General features: G+C 39.0%; 1 protein-coding gene across 2 annotated transcripts in view; it reads left to right on the forward strand.

Annotated features, from left to right (window-relative positions):
- The window catches only part of sept12 (septin 12), a 96,108-nt gene extending 69,691 nt beyond the window's left edge, over positions 1 to 26,417 (forward strand). For both annotated transcript variants that reach the window (XM_041778624.1, XM_041778625.1), the window contains 9 exons: positions 7,213 to 7,620; positions 14,547 to 14,675; positions 16,120 to 16,201; positions 17,067 to 17,204; positions 18,101 to 18,218; positions 18,423 to 18,518; positions 22,539 to 22,635; positions 24,300 to 24,351; positions 25,801 to 26,417. In XM_041778624.1, the coding sequence (XP_041634558.1) occupies positions 7,213 to 7,620; positions 14,547 to 14,675; positions 16,120 to 16,201; positions 17,067 to 17,204; positions 18,101 to 18,218; positions 18,423 to 18,518; positions 22,539 to 22,635; positions 24,300 to 24,351; positions 25,801 to 25,966 (1,286 nt within the window). In that variant the 3' untranslated portion in view covers positions 25,967 to 26,417. The remainder of the gene's footprint in view (positions 1 to 7,212; positions 7,621 to 14,546; positions 14,676 to 16,119; positions 16,202 to 17,066; positions 17,205 to 18,100; positions 18,219 to 18,422; positions 18,519 to 22,538; positions 22,636 to 24,299; positions 24,352 to 25,800) is intronic.
- Positions 26,418 to 26,664: the final 247 nt, after the last annotated feature.

The raw sequence follows: 26,664 nt of genomic DNA on the forward strand, positions 1-26,664 counted from the left end.
CTTTGTGCAGTGGTCAGACTCTCCCATCATCAAAACAAGATCTTGGTGAAAAATTAATGCAACACTGGTTGGAAATAAATCTTGTGATATTGCAGAAGCTTATCGAAACAATACCACAGCAAATGTGTGCTGTAATCAAAGTTAAAGGCAGTCCAACAAAATATTAGAGTATGTGACCTTTTTTTGGTGGCGACTTTTTTTTGGCCAGGCAGGTTATATTATTTCAACACATGCAAAGCAATTTATTAAACCTGAAAGCAATTTTGCTCATAGAAACTGCTTCTATATTTAACACATCTGAAAAGGAGGTGCAAATGGTTTGTATGCGTAATTGCGAACACATGGCTGTGGTTATTGTGGCAAGAAGGAGACATTGAAATGATGAAAGAAAATGCAGAAAATGCATTTTTCATCCTTGTGTGAACATTTTTGGAATGAATGAGGAAACAGTCATTAAAACATATCGCCTATGCGGCCTTGCCATTTTGGAGCTGTTGGAGGAACTCAGAGTGGATTCTCGCTACAATTTGCTGTCTTTCTCTCTGTTACGCTCCGACTCGTCTCCTTAACCAGGCATGCGTCTTTCAATCTCTATACACTCCAAAACTTTGAATAGAAACACACACAAAATGCTGCTGGGATTGAAGTTACTTATGTCTGCCATCTCCTGGTGTAAAGTGGTAACAGCACAGACCTCTGCTATTAGCTCTATCTCCCAATAGTAAAGAATCTTTTAAAAAATTCCTGGATCCAGACGGTGATCCGTATCACTCCAAAGTTCTTTACAGTTCTTCCTTATGCCATTTCTGACATTTCCTGAAAATGTCATTAAAATCTGTCCATAACTTTTTGAGTTATGTTTCTAACAAACAAACTAACAAACTAACTAACTAACAAACACACCCGATCACATAACCTCCTTGGCAGAGGTAATTATATTAGAAAAAAAAGAGAGAGGCATTTTGGATTTTTTACTTAAAAGCTTACTTGCATATTTTATTATGAATTGTTTTGACAGTATCTCTATATCTTGTCACCTTTGTAAATGACTGTTTATCCTTCTGTATTTTAACCTTTTTATGACATCTTTTGCTTGTGTTTTTGTTAATCTCTTTCCATGATCTTTTAATTTCTCTACAGATAGCATTTTTAAATCATTCCAACATGTCCTCTCACTCCACCCAGAGGTTATTCCTCCCTAGGTGACTAACCTGTCTGGTGGCGCTCAATATGTATGTTAGAAACTCCCTTTGCCTCTCTATTAATAGTTATTGGGTAGAAGCCACCTGACCATTTAACTTACCCATTGGTGTTGTCACTCTTTTTTTGTTACTTTTTATTTAAGTTTTTAACACTCAAAATAACATAAGACAAATAACACATAACACAGAAGACAAGTGACAACATACAATATGGGGGACAATAAGTTATTGAGTGAATATACAAAAGGGAATAGATAACAAACAAATGATAATTGAGCATATTGTGCTCAGTCTACTCCAATACATGTAACTGCTGACCACTCATTATCAAAGAACACATTAAGGGGGACCGCTCTTTTATAAATTCATCAAGGCTTCCTTGTAGTACATTTGACCTCTCATACAGAAGCACTGATAATAGTTTATCATAGCAAACTGGTAATGATGGAGGGTGTACATCAAGCCAGACGAAGAACTGAAAGGCGTGCTGCATTCAACATGACACTGAGCAATTTTCCTTTTTGATCAGACCTGGAGTTAACACCAAGGATGTACAGTTTTGGATCCATTCCTATTCTGATGTAAAGATATTTTTCAATCTTTTTATGAACAGAGGACCAGAAAGTTGTTATGACTGGACATGACCATATTAGATGATAATAAGAACCTACTTCTTTTTTGACATTTCCTACAAATTGCAGAGCATGAATTGGCACATTTACTCCATATTTCAGGAGTTACATGTAATCTATTAATAATTTTATACTGTGTTTCATGTGGTGTTGCCACTATTGGCTGGTATATATACATGTGGATGTATGTGATTTGTTACATTTATGTACTTTTGAATTTTTTTCAGTTTTTGTTTTCATCTCATCCTACTCTATTTAAATGCTGTTTGCCATGTGTTTCTTCATGACCCTGATGAAGGCCACAAACTGAAAGGCATCACTCTAATAAAATTGTTTTCAACTACAAGTGTTGCTGGAGATCTCTGTTTCCTTCATCCTCCATGCACCTTGGAAGTTGGTGAAGTTTTGCCAGACATACCTACCTCAGCTATCAAAAGCTAAATCCACAGGAAAACATTGAAATCTAAACTACAGGAAAATGCAGGGAAACCTTAATCAAACACAGACAGAGACATTTGAAGGTCTGACACAGAGAGGGCAGATGTACAGAGACTAAATACACAAAAGGATAATTAGACGCAGCTGAGAATAGGACAGTCAAGCACAAGGGACACTTACAGCGGATCCCATGTCACTCATTTATCAGTCCTCGGTCTTCGGTAAAACTGGAAGTAGTTCCTGAACCGCCATCTTAAGGACTGTCTCGAAGACCTTTAGCTGGTCTGAAGACTGAGGACTGAGATATGAAGACCGATGAGCAGAAATACATGAGAGCAGGCTTTCCGGAACTCTTCTTGTTCAAAGACATGCCCCTTATTGGATATCACTGTCACACAGAGGACGTCAGTGCAACTTCATAGCAACGGCAGAGATAAATAATACAGGAGAAATCGAGTTTATAAAAGACAATAAACAGACTCAACAAACTCTTGACAGAACAGAAACCAGCAGTTGTAAAAGACTCAATAACTGATTGGCTGGGATTTAAAAAGTGTTCGAAATAAGTATTTATAGTGAAATATTGAGAGTAAATTTAATTAAAAAAAATATTAAAGAGTGAATCTGTATGGAGTTTAATATTTGATTTGCTTTCTGATTCACAAGCAAACAGAAAACATGTTGAAAGCTTATAAAATCAAAAGAATCTGAGATAAATCATTCCTTTAGTAGTCAGTTATTTCTGTTTATTATATTATCAAGAGAATTAAAGTCAGACAGCAGCAGTCTGTCTGTCAGTAAGAAACACGTTTTACATCATCGCAGGGTCAATGAAGTTTCTATCAGTCTGATCGTTAGTGAGCGTCAGGTTTGATGATTAGTCTTCACATTGAATAATTAGGCTAATAAATGATTTATAATAAAGCATTTGCTGGTAGAAAGAGTCTGCATGTTTTTTGATAGATTGCAGGTTTCTCTCCATGTTCAGGTGTTTGTGATCCCACACTGAGACCAAACACAATAAATGTGGATATTTGGTTAAAATAAAAGTACGCAGACACAATCAGCCGTTTATGCTTCCTGACAGTTGATTGATGATCAGCCGGCACTGTCATTATAAACTGACGTCAATTCACGTGACACTGCAGAGGGAAGGACGTCTCTTGGGCCATTAAACATCGGTCTTTTGGCTTCAGTCCTCTGCTTCGATTCCTCTGGTCTCTCCATGAGTCTCTGGTGGGATGGACTATGAGTCAAGGAAAAGACTCATGCCAGAGACCCAAACCATATAAAAGCCAGAGTGAGAGCCTTATTGCACAATCCCAGTGGAGGCAAACACCTATGGAGCCAGGATGATGACTTTAAAAATTGGCATTGAAAATTAAATTTGTCACTGAAAAAAAAAAAAAAAATTGAAAATGAAATAAGATGAATTGGCACTGAAACACTCATTGTGTTAAAAAGATTTGATGGCATCAAAACACTGAAAAAATAAACAAAACATGGCACTTAAAAATCATATTATTTCTTTTGATTTTATTTTATTTTTTTTTTTTTTATTATTTTCATTTCTAATCTTTTTTTATTCTAAATGTGTAGCTCCTTTTTTCTGATGATGTATTTCTTGTTCGATGACGTTTCTTCTTTTGTTTGATTCCTGATTTATGGTTTTGTTTCTCTGGCAATCTTTTGGTTTGGGTGGGGGGTACAGGGTTGAAACATTAGGTCACGGGTTAATCTGACCACCACCACAGCTGACAGCGGTCTGAATGAGGCCATTTGGGATTAATAGCCCACTGATTTTTAGGGGGTGAATAACATTACGGGAAGTAATCAGGATGACTTGGAGAAAAGTGCTCTTTTCAGCTGCAATATTTCTAATGTCGCTACAATAAACTACACTTTAATAGCACGGAAAAGCAACATTTTCAGGTGTTTTTTTTCTTATTGAGGAATCAGATATAGCATATTTAACATGCCATCATCAAAATAGATTACGTATATTTTATTAATTTCCCTGTAGCCTATACTACTCAAACTCTTCAACCCCCGCAAAGTGCTAGTATGTAGACTGAACATGTTTAATTTGATGGGGTTTTTTTTTTGTTTGTTTGTTTTTAAGAGAATGGACAGACTAAAACGAGCTAACAAGGCTGTCACAGGTTAACACAGTGAGCACATCTGTCTACTTTACTTACTAGTCTTATTTAAACGCATCCCTCAGACGGGATGTGCCCTAACAGACTGTGTGCAAGTATAAACATTCCCATATCCATCAGATTCCTATCCACAATTATACTGGACAATGGCCAGTCCACTTAGAATGAGAAGTTTTTCCTCTGCATGTCTCCTCCATTTGCTTTGTTTTAAACAGGCACCTGCACTGTCACCTGTATTTTCTTTCCCATTTCTACAGCTTAAAACTTAGTTTGTAAGTACACAAACACCTTCCTCACTGCCTTAATGCATCTACGGACAACAGTAAAGTCTTACAATGGAGCAGGAAGTGATGTTATTGCATTTTAATGCCATTTAGAGGGTAAACAAGAATCACTGGAAGCTGCGCCCCCCGAGCATCCAAGATGCTCCGACTGTCACCAGTTAATATGACACACCAGTAGCCACAGACTAGCTTGCTAACTAATGCAGATGAGCCACCTGAATGATGCAAAACCAGCCTAACATCATTTAAATGTTAAATTTAAGACATTCAACTTTCTAAATAAATGATGGAAGAAAGAACCCAACTTACTTTGGTGTATAAGCTCCAGGTAAACTTGTTGTTGTCACGTATGGTCAAGGTGGACTACTGCTGAACAGTGTCTGCCGATTGCCGCTGTATCCTCAGTATGCAAATGAGATGCAAATATGGTCATCCTTGTCCCCTCCCCTTTAGACCCCCCTCCCCAACGCCAAAAGAGTGCCAGAGATACGCAACTGTAAATCAGGAATCAAACAAAAAAAGAAACGTCATCGAAAAAGGAAACGTCATCTAAAAAAAATCCTTGAAAAATGGAGTCTGTCATTGAAAAAGGGAGCGACACATTGAGAATTAAAAAAGATCAAAAAATGAAAAAATAATATTCAAAAAATAAAATCAAATGAATATGATTTTTAAATACCATGTTTTGTTTATTTTTTTCAGTGTTTTGATGCCATCCAATCTTTTCCACACAATGAGTGTTTCAATGCCAATTCATCTTATTTCATTTTTCAATTTTTTTTTTTTTTTAGGTGACAAATTTTATTTTCAGTGCCAATTTTTAAATTCATCATCCTGGCTCCATAAACACCAGGATATTGAACAGGAAATGAAATACAAGAGACAAGGATTATAAAATCAAACAGGAAACTCAACCAGAAAACAACAGTGAAACACACAAGAAAACAGGGAGGGAAGAATGAACAAATACTCCGTTGAATACTTTAAACTAGCACTTTACTATAAACTTCTCACACAAGGAGATTGAAATGACAATATCAAACAGGAAACACTAGAACTGAGGGAAAATTATACAGGAACCCACAAGGGGCCCAAGGCAGGTAACAGCACAAATGAAACAGAAGGGTTTTATTTGTTTAGCTGAGGGCTAAACTTGGAAATAATTATCAATAACTATACAAAGGAAGTTAAAGTCATAAACACAAGAAAACAACAAAAAAAGCAGGAAACACAAAAGTCTGAACTTGCACATGCACTATAATTAATGCAAAAACACAAGGAAAGTAAAAGACAAAACATTATGGGAGACACTTGGAACTACCAGAAATTAAAAACTGTAAGTTACTAAACAACCTTGACACAGTCCTGTTACCTCCGCCAAGGAGGTTATGTGATGGGAAGAGTTTATTCGTTTGTTTGTTGGTTTGTTTGTTATCAACATTACTAAAAAAGTTATTAACGGATTTTGATGAAATTTTCAGGAAATGGCAAAAATGGCAAAAGGAAGAACTGATTAGATTTTGGGAGTGATCCGCATCACCATCTGGATCCAGGAATTTTTAAAGGATTCTGTACTATTGGGAGATAGGGCTAATGGCGGAGGTCTACGATCTCTGAGTGTTTTTCTAGTTACAAATGTCAAAAAAAATGGATTGATAAAGTTAATCTGAAAGGGTTTTTTGTGATGATATATGCTATTTTTACCATCTTTGTTTGTTTTATTATAAGCACACAATGTTATATTGAAGTTCAGTGGCAGAATCACAAAACGGGGTTTGGTTTTGATGGTATTGTGATGGGGGAAATTTTGTTCTGCCTCCCATGGGTGGCAAGTCAGAAAAAATGAAGAGAACTGAAAATAATCTGACTATAGGGTCAACTTAGGTGTGTCATGTACTTAGCATCACAGGTGTCTTCAAATCCACCAACCATCAAGCCGGCAGATATTACAGTAATGCAGACTGGTCAATATCCATAACGCTCAGTGTCCATAGTGCATGTAGAATAGGATTACACATGTAAAATAGGATACATAATGAAAGAAAACAATTTTCTTTTGCCTACAGTTGACCAAATTTCAGTGTACAGAACATTGCTTCACACCATATTGTTGTGTCCTCTGTGTAATAATACATTTTAATGCTTCTTTGATATCTTTTAAACATTTTCTAAGAGAGAGAGGGGGGAGACAGGGAAGTTGTACCAACCAGCAAGTGTGAGGAAGCATGCACATTTGGAAGTTGAGGGACAAGATGCCAAAATGTTTTTTGATAATCCGTCCTTAAGTAACACAGGTCAACAATTAAGTTTTTCGTGTTTTTCTTTTAATAAATGCAACTACCACCAAACAACAATTGTTAACAGACAGATGCTGTCTCATAAATGACGTTCCAATGAAGATGAGTGCTCATGGCTGATTAACTCATTCATTTGCCATATAAAGGAGGCTTTATATCTAAACCTTTCTATGATCTTTCTTCTTTTTTTTTACTGACAGAAGCATCAGGAGAGGTAGAGACAGACTTGATCATCCCAATGGAGGAGAGCCATGAGAGGGAAGAAGGCATCATGGGACAAGAAAAAGAAGGTATAGGCAAGATTCAAGGACAAGCAGGAAGCATGAATACTGAGAACTCCATGACAGAAAGGGGAAAAATCTGTAATGAGCTCCATACAGAGATGGATGAGAAGAGGAGGGAGAAGGGAATGGAGGAAGGACAGATGAAGAAAGAAAATGAGCCCAAAACTGATGTACAGGTGGAGCTCTGTCAATCTGAACAAAGCTTGCAGATGAGCTTTATCAGTGGCAGTGACCTGTTTGGCTACATTGGAATCGAAGCAGTACTAGACCAAATGAGGAACAAGACCATGAAAACGGGCTTTGAGTTCAACATTATGGTGGTTGGTGAGTTTCACACACATCAACACTGGACAGTGGCAAGCTAATAATTTATCCCAACTTTTTTAAATTATATTTGTTAATGCTAGGTCTGAGCTAAATTGGTGCAGTAGTCTCACAGCATGTCTGTGTTTTTGTTATCAAGTTTTCAGTTTCACCTGTGACAAAGGCTTTCCTGATAGCCATCAGCTATAGATCCCAACAGTTCCTTTTCATTATAAAAGAGGAAGTATGGTTTTTAAAGGCGGAAGAGGTTATTAAAGTTGAAACTATCTTCAGCTACCCCCCCCCCCCCCCCCAAAAAAAAGACACAAACACACACACACATACCAACACATGCATATATGAAGCACAACCACATATGTGTGGGTGTGTGCAGGTACATACACACATGCAGACACACACTTGGACAAAATTGTTGATACCCCTCTGTTAAAGAAAGACGATGGTAACTGAGATAACTTGAAACTGATCAAATTTATATTAAATAAAAAAAATACTGAAAACTAACTAATGAAAATCAGACATTGCTTATTGTTATGTCCCAGTCAAGGGGAACCTGGACATAATGTGTGGCCACACAGAAGTGATGCTACAGAGACCATTGGGACAACTAGGGGGTATTGTGTAATTAGTATCACAGGTGTCTTCAAACTTGTAATCAGTCAGTCTTCCTGTACTGTTTGGTATCACGATGTGTACCACACTGAACATGGACCACGGAAAACAAATGAGAGAGGAGATTATAAAGAAAATTATAGACAAGCATGTTAAAGGTTAAGGCTATAAGGCCATCTCCAATCAGCCTGATGTTCCTGTGACTACAGCTGCATATATTATTAAGAAGTTTAAGATCCATGGGACATCCGTCACTGTTTGAGCCAAAGTGGACTTAATGGAAGACGACCGAGTAGGACTCCACTGTCAAAAGCAAATCATAAAAAAGCCAGATTAGAATTTGCCAAAATGCAAATTGACAATCCACAAATCTTTTGCAGGAATGCCCTTTGGGCAGATGAGACAAAACTGGAGCTTTTTGGCAAGTCACATCAGTTATATGTTGTTCAAAAGTTTCCAGAAAGGCAGCATATGGACAAAACAAGAACATTTCACTAGTTTATTTTGCTCACATCACAACCACATTGTGATATGTCCACAGATGCAAAAATGAAGCATACAAGGATAAGAACACTGTACCTACTTTGAAACATGGAGGAGGCTCGGTTATGCTCTGGGGCTGCCTTGCTGCATCTGGAACAGGGTGTCTTAAATCCGCCCCAGGTCTCAAGACTATTAAGGCATTCACTAACAAAGACCACTTAGGCAGGAACGCATTTTAAAGGTTTATTTAGTAATCAAATTGTAGGAATGAATTGATGGATGGAAAAGAAAAAAGGTGGGGAGGAGGTCGTGGGTTGAGGCCGAACGGCAGCAAAAAGGAAGTGAAGGAAGAGGATAGAGGGCTTAAAGAGGGGGAAAAGGTCGTGGGATGAGGCCGAGCGGCAGCGAAAGGAAAGTGAGGGAAAGGACAGAGGGATGGTTTGATGGAGGGATTTATGGAGTCTTCAGGTTTCAGCAGGTTGGAGACTCGGTGTGGGGGTCCGTCTCTTCGTGCTCTATGGATAAGAGCCCCAAGAAGGACCCCGAGATGACATGAGTGCATGTGCATTTCTTAAGTCGCTTAGGTTGTTCCGGATGTAGATGAGGTAGGCTGAGGAGGACCAGCGACCCAGTATTTTGATGATGTGGTCTGGTATGCCTTGTTTAGATGCTGTAGAGGCGGCTCTGATTCGCAATGAGTGACCAGAGTACAGGTTTGGGGGTATTCCAGATTTGGAGAGGATTTGACTTAGATGGTGATGAAACCAGAAACAGGTGGCTACTTGACCTGTCTCGGATGTGAAGAGGGGTTCGCTGGGTGAAGTATGAGGGTTTAGCCTTGAGTTGATGTAATCGCGGATGGGTTCAAATGGGCTCAGGTATGAATCTTGTTGGAAGATGTATATAGGTTGAGGGTGTCCGGATTGGTCTGTCTTGCTGTGTTTGAGGTGAAAGACAAGTGATGAGAAGAGTTAAAGTTTATGGAAGAGGTAGTGAACTCTGAGCAGCGCAGGAAGCCGAAGAATGCTAGGAGGAGCATTGCTTCTAGAGTTCTGTCTATGGCAGGAGATGTATAACCAGATCTAAGAGTATGATCGGAGATTGGAAGTAAGAGGAAGTCTTCTGGCTTCAGGACGGGGCTCTGTCTTGCGAAGGCCTTTGATAAGCATGCCGATGTGTGTGTGGGACAGAGCTGTGCAGGGTGATCCTGTGGCTAGTTTGATGAAGAAGTTGATGCCATTTAGATAGATTTTGATTGTAGTTGCTTTGATGTTTCGGATGGAATGGGCATAAGAGATAAAGCCAGAGAATGTCAGAACGTCTAGGGAAGGAAATGGAAGATTTAGCGAAGAGTCTTGAAGCAGTTCCATCCGGTGAAGTAGGATGAGAGCAATTTTGGGGCAATGCTGTTGATAATAGCATCTTGTGACATGTTAACCAAATGTTCCATTTGAGGGTTCAGTTGAAGATAGTGTCCGAAAACAGAGGGATTGGCGTGGGGTAAGGATCCGAGTCTGGAGCTAATAGCTTGAATTTCTGAAATGAGAAACGAGACAGAGAATCAGCAATGGCGTTACAGTGGCCAGGAATGTGGAAGGCTTTCAAGATGAATTGGTGTTGGATGGAAATCAGAGTAAGTTTTCGCATGAACTGCATGATCTCAAGACTGTGAGACCTTCCCTTGTTGATGATGTCAACTACTGCTTGGTTATCTGAATAGATGGCTATGGTCTTTTTTGACCACTGTTGCCCCCAAAGGATGACTGCGATGATGACCGGGTACGTTTCATGGATTGTGGAAGATGAGGTGAAGGCCGAGAACTCTGGGGGCCATTCGGCGGAAAACCACTTGCCGTTAAAGTAGCTGCCAAAGCCGATGGAGGGAGCTGCATCAGTGAAGAGTTGAATGTCCTCAGGCTTTGAGATGTAGTTGTCATAGAAGAAGGGAGGTTCCGTTCCAAGATGAATGGAACTGCTGCCAAAGTTTAAGTTCCATTTTGCAGGATTTGTCAAGTGAGATGTGACCATGTAGGGATGGGATGGTTGCTGCAATGGCAAGGAGATGCGATAAGAAAGATCGACCTTGGGGAGTGATGTGAATGGCATAGTTGAGATGGCCTAGTAGAGAGAGGAGCTGGCGTTTGGTGCATCTGTTAGCCAGGGTGAAGTTTGAGATCAGTAAGGAAATTCTGTGGATTTTCTCTAAGGGCAGAGAAGCCTGAAATGAGACTGAGTCAAGAGTGATGCCTAGGAACTCTAGGGAAGTGCTGGGGCCTTGAGTTTTCTCAGGTGAAAGTGGGACTCCCAGTTCTTTGAAGGAGGAGGAGAGCACGTTAAGGCCATGAAAAGGAGGAGAGGAAGGTGGTGTAACGGTAAGAAAGTCATCAAGGAGGTGAATGACGTAGGGGAGTTGGTGCTTGTTTATGAGAATCCAGCACAGAGCTTCTGAAAGGGAATCAAAGATTTTTGGGCTGCTTTTGCACCCAAAAGTCAGACGAACGGCAAATTAGTAAACTCCCTTCCATCTCACTCCAAAGAGGTGCCAGAAGTCAGGGTGAATGGGAAGCACTTTGAAGGCACTGGTAATGTCTGCTTTAGACAGCCAGGCTCCTAGACCAGCAAGGCGGATGAGGGAGATGGTATGATCAATGGTGGAATAATGCATGAAGAAGTCAAGACTTGGTATTAAACTGTTGATGCTGGGGATGGGGGAGCCGTGAGAAGATGAAAGGTTGATTATGAGTCTCTTTTTTCCTGAATATTTTTGAGTGGCTACGCCGATGGGGCTTATTCTGAAGGTGGGGAAGGGGGGATGGGAAAATGGGCTAATCATGAATTTTTCTTTGACTTCCTTCTTAAGTAGTTCGTCTACTGTGTTAGACTCAGCCATGGCCGATTGCAGATTTTCACAGATGAAGGAGGAATCTGGAGTTATGTGGAGTCCTGGATGGAAATCGTGTGTGAGGCCAATCATGAGGTACTTGACGAATGAACGATCAGGGTGGTTTTGTAAGGCTAGTTCAAGATTGTGGATATTAATGGGGGTGTTAATGTACTCACATGGATTGAGTTTTGTAGGATTATGGGGGCATGTTGGTCTGGAATGGGCCCCGCCACAGGAGGAACAGGTGTGAAGGAGGCGGCAGCTGGATGAGTTGCAGCCTAGTTCATTGAAATTGTTGCATATCATTCTTCCCCCTTGGAAAATAAGTGGTCTTCCTCTCTTGTCCACTCCTTTTTCGATAGGACCGATGAAGGCAGTCTTGGAGTTGGTGGGTTTTGGTATGATGGATGGTGGTGGAGCTTTGGAAGAAAGTCTGGGATTGAAGGAAGGTGCTTGGTTGATGGTAGGGGAATTTAAAGGAAGAGAAGAGATGACTGTTCAACAAGTGGCGGGTGTGAAGGGGCACCACAGAGGTGGCAGTTAAGGGATGATGTGGCAGCAAAAACACGACAGTATAACTCATGATCAAGGGTTCCCCAGTAAGTGCTTTGGTTGTACTGCTGTAGGCGGCCGGCGGCCTGAGAGGCGAAAAGTGTGTGATAAGTGTAAAAAGCGCTACCCCCAAAACGTAATGCTAGGTCCAGAAGTGATGGACATGTTGTCATCGAGTTCGGATCTACGATCTGGGAAGGCAGAACAAATGACATCCTTATAAAGACCAAATGAATAGGCGAACTCCACTGCGGTAAGTGCTTTTGATTTGGAGGGAAGAGGGTCTTTAAGGGTGAGAGGTCCAAATGGAGTTAACACTTAATGTGAGGGTTAGTGGTGGAGGGGTGAAGAAGAAGTGCGAGGTCGATATAGTTACCGGTGAGAATCTGCTGCCTCAGTGTGAGTGAAACGGGTGATGGTCGAGAGGAAGTGACTGAACAAACTGGAGGAAGGGCAGTGGCTAGGGTGAAGTTGTTCATTGGAAGAGGGTGTGAAGTATTGGTTGCTCCAGTGGGCTGAAATGCTGTGGAGAGAGAAAAGGAGTTATTGGCGGGATAATTAACATTGAAAGTGTAAGCAAGAAAGGAGGGAGGGGGAAGGGAAGGTGGAAAAGGAAGCAAAGGGGGAGCTGAGGGGTTGGAGGAGGCAGCTCCTGTTGCAAAGGCAAGGGAGGTTTGGGCATTGGGAAGCCCAGTTAAAGTTGTAAGAGGCCCAGGGGGGGCAAGAAAGGATGAAGAAGGCAAGGGAGGATGTTGGGATGAAGGGAAGTTTGTGGAAGGGTAGATTGAGGTAGCTGGGGAGGAAGAGTGAAGGAAGGAAGAGGTTCAGAGGTTTGAGCGGCTTGAAAGTTAGAAGAAGGCTCTGGGTCTCCAGCAGAGGGCGCAGCCCGCCTGGCGTCCTCGTTGGTAGTGTGCGTGGTGACGTCATCGCGGCTGCCTCGGGCTTGCGTCCTGGAACCCGGAAGCGCTCTGGAAGAGCATGGTGGAGAGGTGGGTTGTTGTTGAGACGCGGTGAGCAGTTGGAACAGTTTTATTTTGTTGTCTGAGCGGTGGAATGGGATGTTCTTTTGGCTGAGGGTGTGTCTGAGGTGAGCGACCGTCCACTCAGAGATGTTTGGAGTTCGTGTGCGCTCTGCACGACGGCAGGAGGGAGGCGACTCGCGTCTGCGGCTCGTACGCCCGGCTCTCGGCGTTGGAGAAGGGGAGCGTCTGGAACCCCGGACATCGTCCCGTTAACACTGTCTGGGTCTTCCCCTTGTATTGACGGGAGGAGAGGGTCTGATGATGTTGGAGTCATCTGTGGAGGAAGCTCTGAAACCCTGGGGAATGTGGATGGTGGATCGCACTCGAGGCTGCTTGAAGGGTTGGGAAGCAGGAGTTTGGGAGAGCTCGGTCGCCGATCCGTGCAGATGTTCCCCGAAGAGGTCGTCGTCTGAGGCCGAAATCTGCAATTCTGCCATGAGAAGGTAAGCGTGTCTCTGCCGTAGTCGATGTGAACACAGAAGAAAGGGGAGAGGGAACGGAAGACGGTTGGTTAAATAGGAGTAGGACGGAAATTGGATTACATGAGAGGCGTGGTCTTGGTTCCCGACCTTAGTTTTTAATAAAACAAAAACTACATTTCAGGAGTGTGCTGCCCAGTGTCAGAGAGCATGGTCTTATTTTCAGGTCATGGGTCCTTCAACAGGATAATGATCCAAAACATAAAACTAAAAACCCCAAGAATGGCTAAGAACAAAACACTGAAGTGGTCTTCTAAGAGCCCTGATCTAAAGCCATTGAACATCAGTGGAAGGAGCTGAAACAAGCAGTCTGGAGAAAGCACCCCTCAAACCTGAGAGAGTTGGAGCAGTTTGCCTGTGAGGATTGGGAAAAATTCCTATGCAACAAAATATTGAGTTGAGGGTACTGTCATTTTTGTCTAATTTTAATTAGTGTGTTTAAAAAAATGACTCTGTTGAACCACAATTCAAACGCAATGTCTGATTTTCATTAATTAATTTTCAGTAACTTTTTACTGACTATGACTTTTGTCAGTTTCAGGTTATTTCAGTTTTTCTTTCTTTGACAGAAAGGTACCATCAAGTTTGTCTGAGTGTGTACTTAAAGACATTCTAATATGGTTTGGATTGTGTTACTTGTCTTTTCCATTAATACAAATGTTCTCCATGCAGCTTTCAGTTGCTGAATTTGTTCAGTTTGCTTAAATCTGATATTTGTAAATCTTTACTCTTCACCTAGGGTTATTTGGAGAAATTATTGTGTCCATCTTGATGTATTATAATAAATTTGATACTTTAAATGTTGAAAATGGTAACTTTTAGATCATGAAAAAAATGCAAAAAAAAGATCTCTTTTAAATTCTGAATGCTGAAGCAAGTTTCATTTATCTTTAGGACAAAGTGGTTTGGGAAAATCCACACTGGTCAACACTTTGTTCAAATCCAAAGTCAGCCGGAAGTCTTGCACACCCAACTATGAGGAACAGATCTCAAAAACTGTAAAACTACATTCAGTCAGCCATGGTGAGTCCATATGTTTGTGTGTATGTGTAGGTTTGTGTTTATGTAATAATTAAGTTGGTTTCACAGGTGTGCTTTACCGCATGTCTAGTTGTGCTGTGGGGATTGGTTCACCCATACATACCATTATACAACAGTTGAAGCTGCTGTAACATGTTTTCAAAAGGCTATTTTGTATGGATATCGATATGATGTGCCTATGCTCTTAGGGTTGCCCAAAAAATGTAAAACACTCGTCTACATTTTGCTATGTTGCACATAAGCCCAGATCAGTGGAGGGCTTCAGTGATGGTTGTCCTTCTGGAACTTTGACAGTGCTCTTCACAGGAGTTCAGTCAAGGTGACCATAGAGCTCTTGGTCTCCTCTCTAACTAGAGCCCCTCTCCCCTGATTGCTCAGTTTGGCCGGCGACGGGTTCTTGGGAGAGTCCTGGTTGTGCCAGATGTTCAACCAGGAAGATGTTCCATTTGAGGATTATGGAGGCCACTGCACTCTTGCAGACCTTCAGAAAAACAGAATTTTTTATAGCCTCCCCCAAATCTGTGCCTTGCAAACAAAGCTCTGAGCGCTGCATTCAGCACCTTTGACCTCATGACTTGGTTTTTCCTCTGATATGCATTGACATACATTCTATAGGGAGGTGTTTGTCCAATCAATTTAATTTACCACAGGTGGACAGTCAAGGTGTAGACATATCAACAAGATAGGTTTCTCAATGTGATATTTCAGTTTGTTTGTTTGTTTGTTTTTATTAATAAATTTGATAAGATAACTGAAAAAAGTGAAGGGGCGTCTTTATAGTTCCAGAATGTGCTGTTTCAGTCCTGCTGCAGTAGCCTCCCCTGTTAGATCTGAAGGATCATTGATCCCTCTCTTAGTTCAGGCATCCTCCATTTTAAAACTTCCACCAGGGGACCTCTTAAAAATATCTAGATTCCTTTGAGTTAAATAATTAAAGAACAATTTGTAATCTACCCTTCTGAGTAAAATTTTACAGAAAATTGTTTTTACTCAATTACTTGCTCTTTTAACCTACAACAGAATTTTAGACCCACTTCAATCCAGCTATGAGAAACCACAGCACAGAGACTGCCCTGCTAAAAGTTATGTGAAATTGTAATGATTTTTAGATGACAAAAATATTGTAGTCCTCCTTCTTTTAGATCTCAGAGCAGCATTTGACACTATTCACTTTAAAAATGTAATCAATCGACTTGAAAAAGGGCTACAATGAAAATTGATAATGAAGAACCATAGCCAAATTAGCTAAATACAAAACAAATTTCACATAGAAATGGAAAATTCAATCAGTGGTCATAATGTCACAATGCTTCATACTGGTTAAAGATATGAGAAACTAAAAAGACTTTCTTGATTGTGCAGAAACAGTAAAGTAGTTCAGCTGTTGCAAAGACACCTTTGTAACTACTTTATCCTTTTTTTCTAGTGATTGAGGAGAAGGGTGTGAAGATGAAATTGACAGTGATTGATACTCCAGGATTTGGAGATTATATCAACAATGATCACTGGTAAGTAAAAGGGCAATAGATACAGGAAAAGACTTTTCCTTGTTTGTTGTTTTTGTACCACAACTTCTACTGATGTCAATGCTTCACTTGCAATTACCAATAGCAGTCTCTCCAATTAGGAGAGTAATAAGTGAGAGGTTTCAGGTGTTGCCTGTGTCCTACATATCTGTGTCCAGGTCTAATTGTTCACATCTGAAAGTATGTTTTTGATGTCAAGTTGAAGACTTTGAAGTCAAAACCAGTATAGTCACCACTCAGTTTCTGTGACTCTCTTGGTACCAACGTTACAGTACTTTGTTACAGACACATAGTCGTTACATAGTCTGTATGCCAGGATGTGCTTTGATTCTGTAGCTAACAATATACTCTCACCATCATCTGCACATTACCATTATAGCTGAACAGATGTTGTCCTGTACTATGACTGGTTGACCAGTGGAAATAATATCAAATACATAAGTTACACTTCAACTCCAATATAACTGTATTGGATGAAACTATGTTCAACCTGTGGGGAATAAGATCATGATTGAAACAATAATGAACTGATGAATAATCCCTTATGATTCCACATTAACTTTTAAGGTCATTTATCAATTCTGGTTTGAAAAAAAATATACAAATGCCCATTGTGGTATACCTTGATTCAGTCATAAACTGTAAATGGACTTGTATAGCAACAGACTCACATCTATACCACTGAATAACTGCAATCTGGTGTACCACTGAGTGTTTACCATATTGCTGTACAGAATAAACATTACAAACCAAAGTCTCAAACACTGTAGAAAAATGTCAAGATGAAAACTAAACAGACAGAATCTTCTATCCTTTACTGACACTTCTCTGCTGCTTCAAATTCCAGTTGGGAGCCCATAGTGAAGTATGTTAATGAGCAGTATGAGAAATACCTGATTGAGGAGCTGAATGTCAACCGTAAAAGGAGAATACCAGACAGCAGAGTCCACTGCTGTATCTACTTTCTCCCTGCCACTGGACACAGGTCAGTTCAAAGAAGGTATTGCATTAGTGCTGTCTGTCAGATATGTAAAATATATACAGTGCTTAACAAATTTATTAGACCACCCTAACCCTAACCAAAGTAAAGTTTATGCCACAGCTGCCCTGAATTAACCGCATTGGTAATTACCAAAATCATTTTTTATGTTTCTGCAATGGTTAATACACCAATATGTAGAAGCTCTCTAACCAAAATGATATTTTTAATGCTAAAATATAATGATTATTGTTATCCATGAATTTTCAAATGTACTGATTTGCAAAAAAACTGAAAAAATAGTAAAGCACATTAATATTTCTTGATTGTCAAATTATAATTATTTGCATTCCTGAACAGAAAAAAAATAGTTTTAGTGGTTGAATGTTATGCTTGATTAATTTCTGACTTGTCAGAGAAGCCCAGTGAGCTAGCTCAAATTTGGCTGAATTCAGTTTGAAATCCCTCATTCCTGTTCAAAATGGTAAAACGTGGACAGCTCACTGAAAATGAAAGAGTCCGCATTAAAGCACTTCATGTTGCTGGATGGTCTTTGAGACAAATATGACAGGTGGTCTAATAAATTTGTTAAGCACTGTATATAATGCATATATCAATTATATGAGTAGAAATGCAATACAGGTATAATTACTGTATAATCCTGTTTGTAATTGAGTACATACATACCTTTATGTATGTATAATACATTGCCTTATATATTTTACTCTTCACCTTATTAAGAGTGAATTATCTATTTACTTGTATCTGATCTGTTACTCCTTTGATTCTTTATATATAAATATATATATATATATATATATATATATATATATATATATATATATATAAAGCAAACATGGTTAACAATACTTCGCTGACCAAACGCCTGCCTTTTTTTCCAGGTTACGCCCAATCGACGTTGAATTCATGAAGAGATTGGGGAACATAGTGAGCATCGTACCTGTCATTGCCAAAGCTGATACACTCACCATTGAGGAGAGATTGGATTTCAAAGAGAGGGTAATGGAGGACACTTACATACTCGACTTGAATCTTTAAAACCCTAACCTCTCCTGCACATGTTATTCTTATGAAAAATCTATATACTTGAGTAAGTCTCATTTTAGTACCTGACATCATACATATTTTCAGGTCCCATATTTCCGCCTCAGCATTTAGTTTTGACTTGTTTGACCTGTGTTTTATCCTTTGATCATCCAACAGATAAGGCAAGATTTGACAACCAATGGAATTTGTGTTTACCCCCTGAAAGAGTATGATGCAGATCCAGAGGAACGTATCCTCAATGACAGGATCAGGGTAACATTTCTTGTGTTTCTATTAAGTTACAGCAGAAACTGAACTCTTTTTGTCTATATTTGTCTTCATAAACGCTATAGTTAAATAAAAGTAAAAGTAACAGCTGACATAGTGAACAGTCACACAAAGTTTTATCAAAACTTTACAAAAGGGTCTTATTTAAGTACCTTGATGCCGAAGGTCTGTCCTGTATTCCATCTTACACAGTCGTCTATTTTTTGCTTAGTAAGGTTTGAATAGCAAATTAACTAGCATCCCCATTAGTGCCCTGGGGTGTGTTTACTTTATAAGGAGTGTTCAGGCACTCCTTATAGTTCCTAGTTTTGGGAGCTGAAGCTGTGGTTGTTTCTGTGTGTTTCCAATCTCTCCTCCACTCATTTTAGCGTGTGTTCTGTCTACAACACTTACACACACGGACTATCACAAACTCACATGCTTTTATGCAGCAGGGTTTGGGATTTGTTCTAAATCTTATACATAAATGCCTTTACGAGTGCCATCAGCTGCATAGCCCATAGATATTTATTCAATCAGTGCCTTTTACACATGAATTACAGAATACAGCCAGAAATTCCAGTCAAAAAACATTAGTAACTAGAAAAGCACTTAGAGAGCGCAGACCTCCGCCATCAGCCCTATCTCCCAATAGTAATGAATCCTTCAAAACATTCCTGGATCCAGACAGTGATGGACTCCCAAAATCTAATTTGCCAATAACTCCCTCCCCGGTGGGGTGGAGACACGGTGAGGCAAAGCATTGGCTTCTCCATGTGTGGAAGTCATGGCAGAGGGTGAATATTCCTCTATTCCTCCCAGCATTGTGAGTATTCTCACTACAATTCGATGTCTTTCTCTCTGTTATGCTCTGACTCGTCTCCTTGTCCGGGTGTGCATCTTTCAAACTCTGTAAACTCCAAAACTTTGAGTAAGTTACTCATCCGCCATCTCCTGGTGTAAAGTGGTAACAGCGCAGACCTCCACCATTCACCCTATCTCCCAATAATACAGATTCCTTTGAAAAATTCCTGGATCCAGACGGTGATCCGGATCAGTCCCAAAATGCATTGGCTTCTCCTTATGCCATTTCTGACATTTCCTGAGGATTTCATGAAAATCTGTCCATGACTTTTTGAGTTATGTTGCTAACAAACAAATGAACAAACTAACAAACGAACAAACCCACCCAATCACATAACCTCCTTGGCGGAGGTAAATATACTTACAGCTTAAGTTAATTGCTTTCTTGGCTCACAGGATAAACATAGATCCCGTCTAATCCTGTTGCTGTGTCAAAAGATTGTCATAAATGATATCATACTTTTGTACCTCAAGCAAAAGTTTTCATCCCATCTCATCATTTCTGATACTTCATGCTTCATTTTATGAAACAAAAAAAATTTATGACATACAAAAATATCTGATGAAAAAAAATTGTAAAGCAGAAGAACCAGTCAAGGAACGAAAGCATGCAATCAAACACAACAGATAGATATATACAAAACACACATATACACAAAAATATTTTGTGAAATACAGAAACATTTCATGACACACAAAGAACAGTCCATGACATATAAAAATACCTCCAACCTGACATGCCACATAGACTTTCACATATATCCATTGCATGGGATCTGTTTATCATCCATCTGGGCAACAGCCAATAGACAGGATCCTTCCCAAGAGTCCAAATAAGTACTCCTTAAGTCCTTTCCTTTCCACTTTTCCTTAACCCCGAGGGTCAAGGAAAGAGGACAGGAAAGGAGAACAGTAGTGACAAGGGAATCTGGCTGCACTGTCCTTCGGCAGATGATACAGATACACTGCCTGGCCAAAAAAAAAGAGTCGCCACTTGGATTTAACTAAGCAAATAGGTACGAGCCTTCTATTGGATAATTACTGCGTGGGCGATTATCTTTTAGCTGGCAACAAGTTATTTAACCCCAGCTGATGCACTGAGTAACTTCTCATTTCTTAAACAACCATGTCGAAAGACATCCTGTGGTCGTGGAAAAGATGTTAGTCTGTTTAAGACTAACATCCGGAAAACCGGAAAAAAAGGCTTCAGTTTGCTACGGAGCATAAAGATTGGACTCTGGAGGAATGGAAAAAGGTCATGTGGTCTGATGAGTCCAGATTTACCCTGTTCTAGAGTGATGGGCGCATCAGGGTAAGAAGAGAGGCAGGTGAAGTGATGCACCCATCATGCCTAGTGCCTACTGTACAAGCCTGTGGGGGCAGTGCTATGATCTGAGGTTGCTGCAGTTGGTCAGGTCTAGGTTCAGCAACATTATGTGCCCAAAGAATGAGGTCAGCTGACTACCTGAACATACTGAATGACCAGATTATTCCATCAATGGATTTTTTCTTCCCTAATGGCACGGGCATATTCCAAGATGACAATGCAAGGATTCATCGTGCTCAAATTGTGAAGAGTGGTTCAGGGAGCATGAGACATCATTTTCACACATGGATTGGCCACCACAGAGTCCATACCTTAACCCTATTGAGAATCTTTGGGATGTGCTGGAGAATGCTTTGCGCAGTGGTCAGACTCTCCCATCATCAATACAAGATCTTGGTGAAAAATTTATGCAACACTGGATGGAAATAAATCTTGTGACATTGCAGAAGCTTGTCGAAACAATGCCACAGCGAATGCGTGCTGTAATCAAAGCTAAAGGTGGTCCAATGAAATATTAGTGGGTTTGACCTTTTTTTGGTGGCAACTTTTTTTTTGGCCAGGCAGTGTATAACGTAAGTTAACTGTATAAAAACTACTACTTAATGTTGATATTCTACAAATTGTGAATCTGTCACTCAGGGCATTCTCTGCATTCAGTGCAGTGAATAAAACATGAAAACCTTCACAATAAACATGAAAACAGTAAGGTTTTATAGACTTCTATATCTTCAGGATGTGACTAAACATCTAGAACAGCTGAAAGGTTTAATATCTCCTTATCTGAACTCTCTTCATAGTCAGTATGACTAGATGAATGATGTGATAAGTTCTTATTGCTTTTGTTTTATCCTCTACCCATCCATTCTTTCTTTGATTCTATTGTTTTGGAACCTTCCTGAACAAAAAGAACTATTTGACTGGGCCCACAGTGTTGGTAAGGGCTGAAACTTTCAAAAAAATCTCAGAGGCTGTTTAATGAAGGCACTGTCTGACACATTCATTACAGGCTAATCAGAGCACAACATAAAAATGTTTTTGTGTTTCACATGTTATTCTTCACTTTTTTTCATGTATTTAAATGCTTTTGTGTTTTGTTAAATGTCTTTGCTCTTCAGAATTGCTTAAATTATTGCATTATGTAACTTGATTGTTGACCAATGTCAAAAATTTAAATTTAATTCTGGTTTACAGAGTATTTCATGTAAACACTGAAAAAACTATTAGTACAACATTTTTATAGTTGTTTTACCAACAAAAACATGCTTTCATGCATAGCCTTTAACAGGAAAATTGTGCCATCTAGTGGTATACAGCAAGAATTATACATTTCCAGAATGTATGAATATGTTCTGTTTATGACAGAGTGTGTTACAAAAATCCCCAAGCGTAATTTATTATTAACAATTTATTATTAAGAAAGTAACATATTTTTTATGCTTTACTATCCCATAATGTTATCAAACTTGCATATAAACAGTTAATCCTAAAATTATTGTAGCTTTGATCTGGCCTTCTGAACTGAGAATATTACCCTGATACTATCCTGTTAGGGATAGTATCAGGGTAATATTCCATTTGCTGACATTTCCTGAAAATGTCACCAAAATACATCCAGTACATTTTGAGCTATATTGCTAACAAACTTACAAACAAACTAACTAAGCTGTTGGTTTAATTATATGACAGTGTTGTCCTGGTTTCCCGTTGTGTTATCTGTTGGGTGGGGCATTTCTTGTACAAATGGAGAGCTGATTGTCTCTGATAGTCTTAATACAACAGAGAACACTGCTTCTGATAAATTAATCTATCTAACCTGACATGTTTCCTACATCCAGGATAGCATTCCTTTTGCTGTGGTGGGGACAGACAAGGAGCACCAGGTGAATGGAAAAAAGGTGCTGGGTCGTAAAACAAAGTGGGGAATAATTGAAGGTGAGGCATCAAGTGCTCTGTATGAAGCAGTTAATTTACATTTTTTTTAATCCCCTAAAAGAACACTGTTATCATACTGATCTATCCAGATAAAATTGAGTTGGTTTCACACAAAGAATGAAGCATGAACCAGAATTATTATGACATCTGTTTTGGAAAAGAAATAATTACAAGAAATACAGGAATAACTAGAAAAGCACTCAGAGAGCGCAGACCTCTGCCATTAGCCTTGTCTCCCAATAGTAACAAATTCCTGGATCCATTTCCTGAAAATTTCACCAGAATATGTCCAGTACTTTTTGAGTTATGTTGCTAACAAACTAACTAACTAACTAACTAACAAACCCTGCCAATCACATAACCTCCTTGGCGGAGGTAATTAAAACTAGTCACCAACTACCAGCGAGCTGTACCAGATGCCACCTTAAAATTGACTGGAGACAGCAGATAAGCATTAATAACTGACATCTTCTCATGCCACATAATTTTGCCAGTGGCTGAAGTTGTAAACCAACCAATATCAATAATAGTGACATTGAACCGATGCATCTGTGCATCCCTGCTTTTTTAACATGGGCTGAATTCAGTCTTTCTGAACTGACATTTTTGTAATTTTGTTTGGAACAGCTATTAAACATAACTAATTTTAAAAAGATAAGTCAAACTGTTAGAAAGGGACAAGCCTGAGGAAATACAAAGTGTACTGTATATTTTTTTTCTGTTTGTATTGCTCTCGTTTGGACACATGGGGTCAAATTCACAAGGAATACATTGCACCCACCAAGGTTAGAGCAGAATTATTATCCTATATTTGCTCTATTTTAACACCAGGTCCACAAAATAATTTGCACTTGTCATTTGCTGGAGCTAACACATCAGCATCTTCTTTGCACGTAACATAATTATCTGTGGGACTCCACAGAGACTGAAAAGAAAGAGGAAAATGCAGTCAGAATACACAGGTGAAATATTTGGAAGTCAGTCATAGGCGAGAAAAATTAATCTATATTAATATTAAATTTAAGTAATTGTATCATGTGTCAATAGTTGCAGTACAAGGACAAAATGTCTTGTCACATATCAATGAACTTCCTCCATGTACACCAAAAAAGGTGTAAGTACAGTTGCAAATTGTTTTTATGAACTGAATTATTTACAGCTTTAATGATGTCTGATTTTAGGGCATACTTAAAATAAAACATGAGATTTTAAATACTGCTAGTCACATTCAGTTGGAATGTATTTTTAGACAAAAGTTTGTATTGCTTTTTGCAGGAGATGGGAGGTACACATGGCAATTGCACATGATATATATGACTAATAACATTGTTTGTTTTAACATGTATTTTACTCAAAAGTTCAAAAGTCATGTCTACTACTACTTTATTTTCATAGATAATCATTGTATTTACAAGTGGAGAAACCAGCATACACTTGCAACTCTTTTATCCCTTTTGGCAATTAGTGCTGACCTGTGTGAAATAGATGTTATTTGCGCCACGGCTTATTTGCATTGAAAGAGAACAAGTCTGTGGTAAATTTTTAAAATATCCTCTAATGAGTGCACCCAGAATGATGTCTGCCTTACCAGCAATGTATTTGCGCTTTTTATTGATTTCCATTTTGTGTGCACTCATGGAACCAATCTTTTCTTCTGTCCACAGTTGAAAATGTTGCACACTGTGAGTTTTCTAACCTGAGAGATCTACTTATCAGGTAAGTTTTAATGTACTGCTACAGTTATTTCTTATTTTTAAAAAGGTTGAGTTTTAAGTAATTTAGTAGGCCATTGAAATTCATTAGACAGATTTGTCGTATAAGATCAGCAACAGTGGTTTAAGACATAACCAGATACATTTTTGAGATTTCAACTAATCCAGAGTGTTTTACTATAATCATGGTGCTAAAATTCAGTGGTGTCAAAAGGAGGAGTATGAAGCCATTATGAGTAAAAACATGTATTTCCATGCAATTTAAGGGCAAGTGATTGAAATTTCTTAAGAAAATTCAGAGTTTCTGAGCTTGAAGTAATTAAAACATAAAGGCATGGCTATCTGCTGAGAAATTCATGTAAAAACAAAACAAAACATGGATGTCCTTTTTATCTTTAATAGTAAAAAATTGTGATAATGGTAAAGATGTTCATTTAAGAAGCAGTTTTTTTTACATGGAGCTTTTAGTGTTATGAGAGCAGATTCGCGTTCCAGAGTCAGAGATACAGTATCTGCAGCACTCAACAGAAGGATCAAGGACAGACACACCATACAGAAAGTCACAAAAGAAGAAAGAAGATCTGAAATATTTGAAAGAACAGAGAAGATTTACACAGAATCTTTAAGCAGTTTAGGTGCATAGCAGGATAACTATAGGTAGATTCAAGGCAAAGAGCAAATCCTGATTCTGGGTTTCAAAGACAATAGCAGCCATAGGTGTGGAAAAGGTGTGTCAGTCCTCAAACATAGACTAGGATCATGATTTTCAGGAGAGAACCTTGATAGTGCTTGCTCTCATCGCAATATAAAAACTCTTTGAACTACAAGAGTGTGCTGCTCTTGTTAGGCTGCAGGATGTTACATGTAGAATGACTTGATTTTTTGTTAATTTCTTTAAAATGTGCCTTATCAGTAACACTTATTATAGCAGTTTCCAAGTCACTTCAGTCCTTTAAGTTTTTTTCTCATTAAAACTGTTTAAAGTTAGGTTAGGTAACTGATTATTTTCATCAAGCTTAATAGAGTATGAGTACGAGTACGATTTATATAGTTATATTCATCATACTCTTTTTACCCATTTTAACATTGCTTAAATATATAATTTGCATCTGTAAGGGGTGTAAGGGCATTTTCTTTGAGAGTGGCAAATCTTATTTGATAGAAAACGCTTCTGATTTCTAAACCACTTCTTTTCTAGCTCAGCTGGGCTCTAACCATAAACATTTTGTAGCTTGTTGCTGAAAAGTGCTTTATGAACATTGTTTACTTTCTTATTCTCATGATTTTCTTATCCTTCTTCTTATTATTATTGTTATTAACTCTATTGCAAGTGTTTTGCGAAGTCTGCATTGTCCATTCTGTAATACATCCAAACAGTTTCTAAAACTTGCAGCCAAGAATACTGACATGGGACATCAATCAACTTTGCATGAATTCTGTTTTCTTTGCAAAGATCTCATCTGCAGGACCTAAAAGATGTGACGCACAATATTCACTATGAGACCTATCGTGTCCAACGGCTGAACCAGAGCAACATGGCCTTCAGTGAACTGGGACTGTCCACCTGGCTGTTGGGAAATGGAACTGGGGAAAAATTTGAATCAGAGAGCCATCTCTGATCCTTCCATTAACCAGCTATCAGTCAAATGTCACCTAAAGGATAATAGCAAATGCTTCTTATTCATTTAAAATCAGTTGAGGGTGGAAATAAACTACTCCTATACTTGTATGAAAAAGGAATGATTTTTAGAAAATATAATCTATTTTCCTTGTTTTTTTAATGGACGAAACTGCATGAAACAGATATGAAGGGCAGGAGAGAACATGCAACACAATTTGACACAAAGAGATTATGCAAAATCATTTGTTGGCCCGCAGTATCCAGGCCTCTTAGTATCCACTAAATAAATGGTTGAAAGTACAGTATATGGCAGTTCAGACATATCATCAAACATCAGCAATGGAAAAACAGAAACTGTTTGACTTAATCTATGGTGCTCTCATCACAAGATTACCTGCAATATAAAATAGAGTGTATGGGTATCTTTGAACTTTTTAATTTACTTTGTATGGGAGTCCACTAACTTTGGGGGGGGGGGGGGGGGGTCTCATGTTACTTTTACTTATAAGATAATTTTGAAATCATAGAACATTAGGAAATGGACACCAAGCAGCAGTAAATCTCCCATTTACACGCCTAGGTAAATAAAATGGAAATGCTTTTTGATGTACTGATAGATGTTAGCTGCCAATCTTCCAGTCAGTTTAGCGCCTTCCCAAGAACATCAGCAAGTCCAGCTACCTTTTATCTTAAAGT

The sequence above is a fragment of the Cheilinus undulatus genome, linkage group 21, assembly GCF_018320785.1.
Source record: "Cheilinus undulatus linkage group 21, ASM1832078v1, whole genome shotgun sequence".
NCBI classification, from domain to species: domain Eukaryota; kingdom Metazoa; phylum Chordata; class Actinopteri; order Labriformes; family Labridae; genus Cheilinus; species Cheilinus undulatus.